General features: G+C 39.2%; 1 protein-coding gene across 5 annotated transcripts in view; it reads left to right on the top strand.

The window, feature by feature from the left end:
* ENPP3 (ectonucleotide pyrophosphatase/phosphodiesterase 3) overlaps positions 1-13041 on the top strand; it is a 118275-nt gene that overhangs the window by 33757 nt on the left and 71477 nt on the right. For all 5 annotated transcript variants that reach the window (XR_002521773.2, XM_009206081.4, XM_009206080.4 and 2 more), the window contains exons 8-12: positions 4868-4947; positions 7796-7915; positions 8741-8850; positions 10373-10438; positions 11522-11594. Coding sequence is in view for 4 of the 5 variants with exons in the window: in XM_009206081.4 (XP_009204345.1) it covers positions 4868-4947; positions 7796-7915; positions 8741-8850; positions 10373-10438; positions 11522-11594 (449 nt within the window). In the remaining variant the exon portion in view is untranslated. The remainder of the gene's footprint in view (positions 1-4867; positions 4948-7795; positions 7916-8740; positions 8851-10372; positions 10439-11521; positions 11595-13041) is intronic.

Below are 13041 nucleotides of genomic sequence, written 5' to 3'. Positions count from 1 at the left end.
CTTATTTAGAATCCTTCAAGCTTCCTGGATCTGGTTGCCCATTTTCCTCACTAGATTTGGGAGTTTTCAGCCATTATTTCTTTCTATTAACTTTCTAGTTCTTTCTCTTTTTCTTCTCCGGAAACCCCATCATGCATATATTAATCCACTTGTTGGTGTCCCACAGTTCTCTTAATCTTTCATCACTTCTTTCTATTCTTTTCTCTTTTTGCTCCTTTGCCTGAATAATTTTTAAAGGCCTGCGTTTGCCCCTCTTTGTGGAAATTTTCACTTTATTCTCATCACTTCATTGTTCTCATCACTTCAATGAGCATCTTTATGACAGTTATTTTGAAATGTCTGTTAGGAAAATTGTACCTCTGCTTCATTCAGGTCAATTTCTGAAGATTTATCTTCTTCCTTTATTTTGAACATATTTCCCCATTTCTTCATTTTCCTTTACTCTGTGTTGGCATCTGCACATTGGACAAAACAGTCATCTTTCTCAGTTTTCATGGACTGGGCTTTTGTAGGAGAAACCCTCATCAGTAGGCCTGATCAGGGATTCTGGAGGCCCCTTAAACCTTCATGCTAGTCCAACCTTGTTTTCTGTTCTTAGGGGCCCCAAGTGTCTAGAGCACACTAGGTCCCATTGGTGTTCCAAGATGAGTGAAACTTATCTTGGAAGGAAGCCAGCTCCTTGGGCAGTCACCAGAGAATTTGGATCATTAGATGTCTTGTCCAAATCTTTCACTCCCCAGAGATAAGTTGGGATCTGGATTTTGTTTTGTTTTGTGGGGCTTTTTTTTTTTTCTTCTTTCTCTTGCTTTTTTTTCTCTGTGCTGCACCAGGGAGAGGGGCTATGGTGACTAATATGCTACATCAAACCACTGTGTTTTTTCTCACTGGCCCCCAGGTGACTAGAGTATGCTAGGTTCCATTAGTGCTCCAATACAGACAAGACCGAAAAAGCCAGTCCTTTGGGCAGTCCCTAGAAAAGTTGGGGCATTGGACACTTAGTGCAACTCTTCCTCCCCTGGGAGAAGCTGGGAGTTGGGGTTATTGTCTGATTTCTCTGTGCTGAGCCAAGAGCAGAAGCTGTGATGAGTGCCCGCATGCTAGTTCAAATCTCCTCTTTGTTCTTTGTAGCACACAGGAGACTAATACATGTTGGATCTCAGCTCTTCTAACTCAGGTGAGATAGAAGCCAGTTTTTCAGATAGCACCTGGAAAAATTGGAGTGTTAGATGTGTGGTCCAATTTTTTCCCTCCTTGGGGAGAAACCAAAAGTTGAGAGTTCTCTCCTGATCATATAGCATGGTTCTGGGAATGGGTATTATGTCAAAGAAATGGTTCTGCTTTTCCTACTGGTTTCAATGTAACTGGGGTTATACTTGCGTGTTAAGCAGGAGCCTGTCAAGTAGTCTCTGGGTTTCTCACAAAGGAAATTGATTTATGTGTGGCTATTGAATGATAGTGTCTGCTGTGGGAAGAGTCGTCTAAGGTTTCCTATTCTGTTATCTTGCTAACATCACTCCTCTTTGCTCTCTTTTGACCCTTCTTCTTTATGTGCCAAGGGCTTGAATGCATACTTGCAACTCTGGGAAGGATGAAGCCCCTGCAGAGCTTATTCCTCCTTTTTTTTTTTGAGTGCTAGAAATGATACAGGCCAACATTATGGCTACTCTTTCTAAGAGGTTATTCTACTAAATTACATATAAAATGAAAGTATCTATTTTCAGCCTGTGAATCTGTGAATACTAGTGAACAGTTTGCTGTCTTTTCCATTTGTACAAATACCTTAATACTATTTCATTAGGCCAATCCTATAAGAATTTCACAAGGACTACATTGTTGTGTTTTTTTTGAGTCGGAGTCTCACTTTTTTTTTTTTTGAGATGGAGTCTCGCTGTCGCCCAGGCTGGAGTGCAGTGGGGCAATCTCAGCTTACTGTAACCTCTGCTTCTCAGGTTCAAGCAATTCTCTTGCTTCGGCCTCCCATGTATCTAGAATTGCAGGCGTGCACCACTGAACTGGGCTAATTTTTATATTTTTATTAGAGCCAGGGTTTCACCATGTTGGCCAGGCTGGTCTTGAACTCCTGACCTCAGGTGATCTGTCTGCCTCAGCCTCCCAAAATCCTGGGATTACAGACATGAGCACCACGCCCGGCCTACCTTGCATTCTTTGGTTGCTTTACCTACTCACCCATTTAGACCTTTGCTGCTTCTCATAGTTTCTAGTTACTATAAACCTAGTTGCATAGGCTTATCTCATTTATATTTTCAGATATTTTGTTTAGTACTTTCTTTTTTTTAATTGTTTTTTTAGAAGTAAAATACATACATAAACATTTTAAGGCAATATTCGAGGGTATAAGTAAAAATAAATGAACAAAACCTTTTTCCTGGTCTTCCTGCTTTTCCTTTGCAAAAGCAACCGCTCATTGGTTTACTGCGTGTCTTTCCAGAAGTGGTCTGTTCAAGCATAACTTAAATGATTCATATTTGGAAGAAACCATGGTAGAAGACATACAGTAGCTGTGGTTCAAGGGCAGGTGATACAAAACGGTAGCTTGAGTCTATAGAGAGTCAGCAGATGTGTCTTATTTATGACATCATATAACTAGGGTGGTGCCATGCTTTCACAATACCGGTAGCTTAGTTTACATTTTATTTTATCCTCTAGCTTTAACCATTTAAGAATTTGAGTTTGCCACCCACGTTTGAAGGATATTGAAACAGAAACTGACTTTATGTATCTGCTCATTGTATGAATTTTTTCCCACTTAAATTATTTTAATTGTGTAAGTGGACTAGATCGCATTTTATTTTCTTGTTATATGATTTCTCAACAATATTAAATGTCTTTCCCTAATTGAGATCAAGATTTACTTATTGGTGATATTGATTAAATAAGAAAAATAAAGGTTATTTTAATCTTATGTTTCATAAATTAAGTCCTGGAGCAGTTCTCAAACTTAAATACATTAGGATGACCTGGGGTGCTTGTTAAAAATGTAACTTTTGGCCAGGCACAGGGGCTGATGCCTATAATCCCAGCACTTTGGGAGGGTGAGGCAGGTGGATCACCTGAGGCCAGGAGATTGAGACCAGCCTGGCCAACATAACAAAACTCCATCTCTACTAAATAATACAAAAATTACCTGGGCATGGTGGTGGGCACCTGCAGTCCCAGCTACTTGGGAGGCTGAGGCAGCAGTTGAACCCAGGAGGCAGAAGTTGCAATGAGCCGAGATTGTGCCACTGCACTCTGGCCTGGGTGACAGAGAGAGACTCCATCTCAAAAAAGAAAGAAAGAAAGAAAAAAAAGTAGATTTTTTTGATCTCCCTTTCCTTCATCTCCTACCTTCCAATACCCATCAGAGAATCCTGTATAGTGGACTTGATATGGGGCCCTAGAAGATTCTGAAGGAGGAAATTCCTGAATGAGAGGCTGGGAAGGAGACCAACCCCATGCCTATTTGAGAACACACTCATTGTGTTCAGCAGCAAAGCTCGTGACTTTTTGGACCACAAGCAATTTCATGTTTTGTTTGGACCTAAAGAGAATCTATAATGGTGAAGCTTTATTTTAGAAGCAGAGGCAACACAATTTTGCCATGGAAAATTTCTTGTACTTCACTGGTGCAGAGGAAATAGCAATGTGCCCCAGTGGTTCTGACCTCTTTAAACAGGGTTATTGCACAGATTGAAAACAACAGAACAATGAAGCTAAATCACTGTCGTACTTTGTGAAACACAGATCACAGGAAACTTCCCTGGTCTAATGGAAACTGTACTAAAAGTAAGAAGCAGTGAAGTTAGCTTAATTTGTAAACAGTACTACATGACATAGGCTTATGCAGTTATACAAGTGAAATCCTTTTTCATTTGTCTAGGCAGTAGTGTTGACTTTTGTTATATTAGATACTTTACATGTAAGAACTATCAGCTGGATGCCAATGCTATATAAAGCAAACAAACTGGCAGTGTATAATATAGAGTACATTTAGCTCAGGGGTCCACAAGCTGTGGCCCATAGGCCAAATCTGGTTCACTCCGCTCGTTTGTGTATGGCTTACCATATATACTGAGAATTGTTTTACTTATTTTAAAAATTATTTATTCATTTATTTATTTATTTGAAACAGGGTTTCACTCTGTCACCCAGGCTGAAGTGCAGTGGTGCGATAACAGCTCACTGCAGACTCCATCTCCTGGGCTCAAACAATCCTCCCACCTCAGCCTCCTGAGTAGCTAGGACTACACAGGCGCATGCCACCATACCCAGCTAATTTTTAATTTTTTATGCAGAAATGGGGTTTCACTGTGTTGCTCAGGTTGGCCTCAAACTCTTGAGCTCAAGTGATCTGCCCGTCTCAACTTCCCAAAGTGCTGGGATTACAGGTGTGAGCCACTGAGCCTAGTCTGTTCTACATTTTTAAATGGTTGGAAGAAAGTAAGAATATTTTGTGACATGTAAAAATTTCCTGAAATTCAAATTTCAATGTCCATAAAGAAAGTTTTATTGGAACATGGCCGTGTTCATTTGTTTATTTATTGTCTACGGATGCTTTGGGGCCTCATGGCAGAGTGGAGAGGTGTTGCAACAAAGATCATATGGCCTTGCAAAGCCTAACATGTGTATCACTGGCTCTTCCAGAAAAAAATATATACACCTTGATTTAGCTCACTCCTCTCCTAAAAGACTGACATTCCCTGGAATGGAGGAAGCTTAGAGACCAGAATTTCAACCTCTTTCCATCTTCAATCAACTTTTTAGCTTTTTTTCTATTTTTCTGGGAGACTTTCATGTTCAGATTTTTAGTTATCCAAAAAACTGAAGAAGAAACAACTTCCTAATTTCTCACCATATTCTGTTGCAGAAACATGTGGAATTCATTCAAAATACATGAGAGCTATGTATCCTACCAAAACCTTCCCAAATCATTACACCATTGTCACGGTGAGTGCTTGACCCCGTGTTAAGACAGGCCAAAGACCAGAACTGACCACATAAGACAGACATGTTTGGGCAGGAACTGGCTGAGTTCTGAGACTTACCTTTCTCGAGCACATGTGGGAATAGTTCATGGCTGAATTCAGGCTGGAAGGAATGGCTCAATATGAGGCCAATCCAGGGCTGTGAGGCATGAACTATGAATAAGTGTCCAGCATTAGGTTAATTCACCTGTGCTGAGCCCAAAACAGACCCTTTGATGTGAGAAATACCATTTTCCTCTGGTCTTTTGATTGCCCTTTGTTTATCTGAAGGTCTGCTGGGAACAGTAGGCTATATATAGGGCCAACTACTTTGATGTGGGAAATTTTGTTCTTTCCTAGTCTTTTCATTACAATTAACTTGATAGAACTTCTTTTTCATGAAGGAATTCACACTGTCTACATCTCTTTAGATAAAGCAATAAAAGCAAGTGAATTATCCTTGGTGTATAAAAAGATGTAGGTAGAATGATTAAAATGAACTCAAAATTAAATTATTTAAGACAGGTGGATTTAGAACACATTTAAGGCATCCGCTGCCTCAAAGGATATTTGTGTCTTTGTTAGTTTGAGTTTTAATCTTTTATTACTATGGAACAGTAACTGTGACATTTAAATTTTAACCCCCACACAAATGTGTGTATATATTCTCATTACTTGCAGACTCTGTATTTGTGGGTTTGCCTACTTGCTAAAATTTATTTGTAACCCCCAAATCAATAAGTACAGTGCATTTATCGTCATTTGCAGCCATCACAAAGAAGCACAAAAAGTTGAGTTGCCCAATGCTCATGTTCCTAGCTAAGGTCTAACCAGGAGACATTCTGCTGTCTTGTTTTAGCTGTCATACTATAAACAAGTATCATTTTCACAATCTTACTGTTTATTGAATGTCATACTTTTTATATGCTCATGTTTTAGGGGGAGTTATTTCACTGGTTAAAATGGTCCCCTTGCATAGTGCTGACGTGGTTTCTGGTGTTCCTAAGAGCAAGAAGGCTGTGAATTGCCTTACAGAGGAAATATGTGTGTTAGGTAAACTTTGCTCAGGCCTGAGTTATACCATGAGTGAACCAACAATATACAAAAATAAGGTGACTTCAAACAAAAACACTCATAAAACAAGGTTATGTATTGATCAGAAGACAAAACTGTTGTAACCAGAGGCTCTCAGGAACCTAATTCTGTGTTTTTCCTAGGAGCAATGGTTCAGTAATCATTAGTTTAGTGTTCATGACAACTTTATAGAACTACTATAAAAATAATAATTGACCGTATATACATATATACATAAATATATACCATATGTACATATATGTATACATAAAATAAGGGATTATGCATAAATGCAATTAATTTACTATTTATATATTTTTATACATATATATGCATACATATTCATATACCTAGCAATGTTCTAAAATAAAGACCCTAAAATCTATAGTCATTTAATAAAAATGTGTGGAATGATTAAAGAAATATGTGAGATTTGATTAAATAAATGATTGGTTGGATAGGTGGGTGGATGGCAGGGAAGATGGGTAGAGACTTGGCAGGCTGCCTTTAAAATGCTGGTAACACCCTTTAATTCACTTTAGCCAGGATATTTGATGTATAGAAAGCTTCTATCTAGTAAATTATTTGCTATTATTGATAATATAACCAGTGGCTAATCATTATTCTAATATGGGAAAGTTTAACAGTTAATTAAACAGTTACTAAGCACACAAAAGTTATATTAACACCATCAGGACAAGCTATCAGCCTAATGTCTCTTATTTGCTGCTATGAACATGGTAGAACTAGAAAAAATATATATATGCACACTTGGCCCTCCATATGTGTGGGTTCTGAATCCTTGGATTCTACTAACTGTGAATTAAAAATATTTGGGTGGAATCAACCTAAATGTCCATCAATGACAGACTAGATAAAGAAAGTGGTACATATACACCATGGAATATTATGCAGCCATAAAAAAGCAAGCTCATATTTTTTGTGGGAACATAAATGGAGCTGGAGACTATCATCCTTAGCAAACTGAATACCACATGTTCTCACTTATAAATGGGAGCTAAATAATAAGAACTTATTAACACAAAGAGGAAACAACAGACACTGGGGTCTGCTTGAGTGGGGAGGATGGGAGGAGGGAGAGGAGCAGAAAAGATAACTATTGAGTACTGGCTTAATACCTGGGTGATGAAATAATATGTACAACAAACCCCCATGACACCTGTTTATCTAAGTAACAAACCTTCAGATGTACCCCCAAACCTAAAATAAAAGTGGAAGAAAGAAAGAGAGAAAGAAAAGAAAGAGAAAGGAAGGAAGGAAGGAAGGGAGGAAGGAAGGAAGGAAGGAAGGAAGGAAGGAAGGAAGGAAGGAAGGAAATATTTGGAAAAAAATTGCATCTGTACTGAACATGTATAGACTTTTTTTGTCACTATTCCCTAAACAATACAACAATGATTGACATAGCATGTATATTGTATTAGCTATTATAAGTAATCTAGAGATGATTAAAATATATAGGAGGGTATGCATAGATTATATGCAAATCCCAAGACATTTTCTAGCAGGGACTTAAACATCTTCTGATTTTGGTACCTGAGGGAGGTCATGGAACCATGCCCTATGAAAGCCAAGGGATGACAATATCTTCTAATATTTAAGTTCAGGTCCAGGTGTTTTACACTGAAAGATATATAGTACCTTTCCTAGATATGAGTAATAGATCGTGTGCTATTTTAATTTAAATTTCTATTTTACTAATATTTTATCTTACATCTTTTTTTAAATTATCATTTTAGGGCTTGTATCCGGAATCACATGGCATCATTGACAATAATATGTATGATGTAAATCTCAACAAGAATTTTTCACTTTCTTCAGAGGAACAAAATAATCCAGCCTGGTGGCATGGGCAACCAGTATGTAGCATTCTACACGTGCCAACTGAAGTAACCTCCATTTCTCAGTGTGGCAGGAGGTCACTCTTCTTGCTCAGTGGAGCAAGTTCTATGTCACCCATATAGTTTCTAAAGGCTGAGGGTGGGAAGGTGTTTTACCACTATTTGTAACTTGAATTTTTAAAACATTTATGGCTGTTAACTCAAATAGCTAGGTTTAAACTTGGGTGTTGGGTTATAAATGTATCTATCTGGAAGTTACTCAGAAAGATTATCTGTTAATGTTTTTCCTCATTTTGTTTTGTAATTTTTTTTTTTTTTTTGAGACAGAGTCTTACTCTGTCATCAGGCTGGCATGCAGTGGTGCGATCTCAGCTTACTGTAACCTCCGCTTCTTGGATTCAAGCAATTCTCCTGCCTCAGCCTCCTGAGTAGCTGGGACTACAGGGACGCACCACCACGCCCAGCTAATTTTTTTGTATTTTTAGTAGAGATGGGGTTTCACCATGTTGGCCAGGATGATCTCGATCTCCTGACCTTGTGATCCACCTGCCTCAGCCTCCCAAAGTGCTGGGATTACAGGTTGTAATTCTTTTAAAGGGAGAGAGGAACCATCCAATTTTACCAGTTTGAAAAGAAATGATCTTGCTTCTTAGTAGCTTGCTATGTTTTTGGTTTTTGAGGCAGATTCTTAGATAATTATATCTTTTAATTGCTACAAAGATTAAAATTTCAATTTTAATACATGTTGCAACTGTTAATCTTGTTTAGTTTCTGGTAAGGTACACCATTTCTACCCAAAGTAATTATTGACTTTCGCTTATCCTAAATTTTCTCTTCTTACAGATGTGGCTGACAGCAATGTATCAAGGTTTAAAAGCCGCCACCTACTTTTGGCCTGGATCAGAAGTGGCTATAAATGGCTCCTTTCCTTCCATATACATGCCTTACAACCGGTAGTGAAAGTGAAGCACTTTCAGATATTCTCCCAGTTAGGCAGAAATGATCAGGATGTTTTTGTCTTAATCTTGGCGGCAATTCAATTAATCCAGTTGTTTAAGCCAAAAATCTTGGAAGTCACCATTGACTCCTTTCCTTTATATCACTCAAGCAGTCTCTCAGTAAATGCTTTTGGCTCTAATTAAAAATCTGTGTAGCCTGAGAACTTTTTATTACCTCTAGCATTACCACTCTGGTTCGAGCTGTCATCTCTTGCCTGTATTAACTGCAGTTGCCTCTTTACTCATCTCTCTGCTTCTAGTCTCATCCCACCCACCAGAGGGATTCCTTTAAAATGCAAGTCCAGCCAGGTGCGGTGGCTCACGCCTGTAATCGCAACAGTTTGGGAGGCTGAGGTGGGCTGATCTCTTGAGGTCAGGAGTTCAAGACCAGCCTGGCCAACATGGTGAAACCCCATCTCTACCAGAAGAAAAAATACAAAAATTAGCCAGGCATTGTGGCACATTGCCTGTAATCCTGGGTACTCTGGAGGCTGAGGCAGGAGAATAGCTTGAACCCAGGAGGCAGAGGTTGCAGTGAGCTGAGATCAGGGACTCCTGCAGTCTGAGCGACAGAACGAGACTCCATCTCAAATAAATAAAATAAAATAAAATGCAAGTCCAATTATGGCATTATTTGGCACCAAAACTTCAGTGGCTCCCTGTGTCACTCAGAGTAAAAGCTTACAAGGCCCTATGTGGTATGACCTCTGATGTCCCCTTACCTCTCCGACCTCCTCTTCTGCTACTCCCTCAGGTGCTCACTCTGAACTCCTTGGTGGACTTCAACATACTAGGCTTGCTTCTGCTGCAGGACATTGCACTGGCTGTTCACCCTCCCTGAGATGATTTGCTTCATGGATCTGAATGCCTACTCTTTCACTGCCTTCTGGCGCTGTTGAAAAATTACCTTCTCAGTATTGTCTTACCCCAGTTATACTTAAGATTTAAAATTCCAAACCACCTTCATCTCAGTTACTCTGCTGTAGTGTTGTTGTTTTTTTTTTTTTTTGTCCACAGCATTTATCACCTTTTAATACACTATACCTTATTTTTATATTAGGTCAATTGTTTGTTACTTGTCTTCCTGCACTAGAATGTAATCTTTGGTTTGCTCACTGATAAATTCTGTTTTGAGTGAACAAATAGTATCCGGCAATAGATGTTCAATATACGCATATGCATAAATTTTTAAAAATGGAATTAATGGATCATAATCAATTGTCTTTTATTTCATTTGGGGGAAACTGAAGGAGAGAAGGGTGAGGTGAAATAAAACAATCTGCATTTCATTTATAGTGCTGCAAGTGTATCTATAAACAGAAATCCCTTTGAATAATAGTGAATACCTTTCAGTATTGTGATTATATAGGAACACAAAATGGATAGCTGAAGATATTAACCTTTCTGAATAGGAATGTAATGGAGTTATTCTTGATTTGATTCATTTTAAAGAATTATTTCTACTCTATTTTTTCAGAAGTGTCCCATATGAAGAGAGGATTTCTACATTGTTAAAATGGCTGGACCTGCCCAAAGCTGAAAGGTAATGTCGAGTATCAGAAAAGTGCTGGCATAGTGGCATATATATGGGTAAAAAATGAAGTTATTTCTTCACTTTAAATTACAATTTTTGGCTATTTTTGAAACAATGTGGCATTGCCTTTTAATGGGCACTTTTCATGAATTATTCCTGGCTGGGCAGGGGGGGTCTCACTCATGTAATCCCAGCACTTTGGGAGGTTGGGGCAGGAGGATCACTTGAGCCCAGGAGTCCCGGACCAGCCTGGACAACACAGTGAAACCCTGTCTCGAAAAAAAAGTAAAGAAACTAGCTGGTCATGGTGGTACGCAGTTGTAGTCCCAACTACTTGGGAGGCTGTGGTGGGATGATCACTTGAGCTCAGAAGTTTGAGGCTGCAGTGAGCTATGATCATGCCACTGCCCTTCAGCCTGGGTGACACAGTGAAACTCTGTCTCAAAAATAAAATAAAGGAAATTATTCCTGAGAGCTGGTAACTTTTTGTTTTCGAAAATGTGGTTGACATTATTGAACAACAGAGATAGCGCTAACACCAGAGAGCAGAGGCAACTATCACAGAGCCAAAGCCAGATGTGGAATGGAGCAGAGCTGGGAGCAGGCCTGACACTCAGTGATAAGGACTGACTCCAAGAGCCAGAGGTGCTCCATCAAGCCCATGCCCACAGATTGGAGTGAGCATGGAGGCTCATTGAAGGCTAACCAGGAGCTCCAGGTACACAGTGCATCAGAAACCAGACACCGGAAGAAAGAACTTAGTATAACAGAACCAAGAATCAGCAAAAAGTCAGAAACTGGGAAACAGAAAGGACTGGGGCACACCAAAACTGGTCTGAACTGCAAGAACAAAACAGAATTTCACAACAGGGGCGTACCAGTGCTTATATCTGGGAAAGTCTTATTTAATTCCTGTCAGGAAACCTATCCTTGCTGGAGCCAAGTAGAACTACCGGGTCTGAACAAAGAGGCGGAGGTTAGAGAGAAAGAAAAGGCAATGGCCGGCAAGCCTGAGATCTACAAAATCCCCCAATCCAGCCTGTAAGTTTATTGCAAATTGATAACATATTTCTGTTTCAATTTTACCCTTAGACCCAGTTTTTATACCATGTATTTTGAAGAACCTGATTCCTCTGGACATGCAGGTGGACCAGTCAGTGCCAGAGTAAGTTTGTTTTGTTTTGTTTTAAAAAAACAAAACAATGTAAAATCATCTAACCCTAACCCGCAAAACAAAATAGTATTCTTTAACTTCTACTGAGCACAAATGTATTTGATACATACACAAGAAGATCAAAATAGTTAAAGGTATAAAAGGGATGCCATGGTTCAACTGCCTTCTTAACCATAAAATAGTTGAAATTCTAGAAAGGACAACTGCGTTATTAACTATATCTTGAATCATTTGAAAAACTATCATTGAATACTTAGATGTGGCACTGTTGTTGCATATAATGAAAACATTAAGGCTAGATATTACATAAACCGATTCATACTAGTGTGGTGTATTTCAGGCTAAGTCACCTGCAAGTCCATTGTGGTATATCCAGCTGACTAGTCTCCCACAGTTCATTTATAAGTTCCTTATAATTGGATTTAACATGTTATTACCTCAGGCACAGTTATTTCCCTTCTAGGCTCCCATTATCATTGAAGTGGACTCTCTAATGTAAGTTTATTCATTATCTAGGCCATTCTGTTATGATTCTACTACACAAACATAGTCCTTAAATATTGCTTTTAGCAAAACAAGACATTCTGTCTTCTAAACTCCACTAAAGCCTCTATTGTCTTGGACACAATGGAAAGTTGCAAAGGCTGCCACGAGTATGGCTTTCCCCACCCCATGGAAACTCTTTGAACAATTGCCCTCAATTGGAATGCAAGCATATTCGTTCTGGCACCATGCCTTTGCAATTTCTCAGAAAAACTTTTTTCCTTCCTTCCTATTAGGCCAAAATGATTCATAATATAGGGACTTGCTCAAGCCTCACCACTTTTAAGCCTTGGGCCTCTGTTATATTCCTGCACAGCTCTAGACTGTATCACAGAATTGTATGCCTTTTCAGGTTACTCTAAGCATGAACTATCTAAAATATATTTACCATGCCTTCTTTTTATGTTATTTTATTTTTTCTTTATTTATTTTTTGAGATGGAGTCTTGCTCTGTCACCCAGGCTAGAGTGCAGTGGTGCAGTCTCGGCTCTCTGCAACCTCCATGTCCTGAGTTCAAGCAATTCTCCTGTCTCAGCCTCCTGAGTAGCTGGGACTGCAGGCACGTGCCACTGTGCTAGGCTAATTTTTGTATTTTTAGTAGAGATGGGGTTTCACCATGTTGGCCAGGATGGTCTTGAACTCCTGACCTCAGGTAATCCACCTGCCTCGGTCTCCCAAAGTGCTAGGATTACAGGCATGAACCACCTCGCCCAGCCATTCTTTTCTATTTTAACTGTTAGCCGTGTTTGATATGATTTGTCATTTGAGAAGGGACACTGTATTTGCATTCGTTGCACCTCAGGAGCTGACTTGAGATTAGGCACCATGTCCTTTTTTTCCCCCCATTCAGTGGTCTAGTTTAAAACCCAAGTACGTTCTAAGTATAATTTTGAAA

This window comes from Papio anubis, chromosome 6 (genome assembly GCF_008728515.1).
Source record: "Papio anubis isolate 15944 chromosome 6, Panubis1.0, whole genome shotgun sequence".
Taxonomy (NCBI): domain Eukaryota; kingdom Metazoa; phylum Chordata; class Mammalia; order Primates; family Cercopithecidae; genus Papio; species Papio anubis.
The sequence above is the reverse complement of the archived record's forward strand: the minus strand, read 5'-3'. Positions and strand labels throughout refer to the sequence as shown.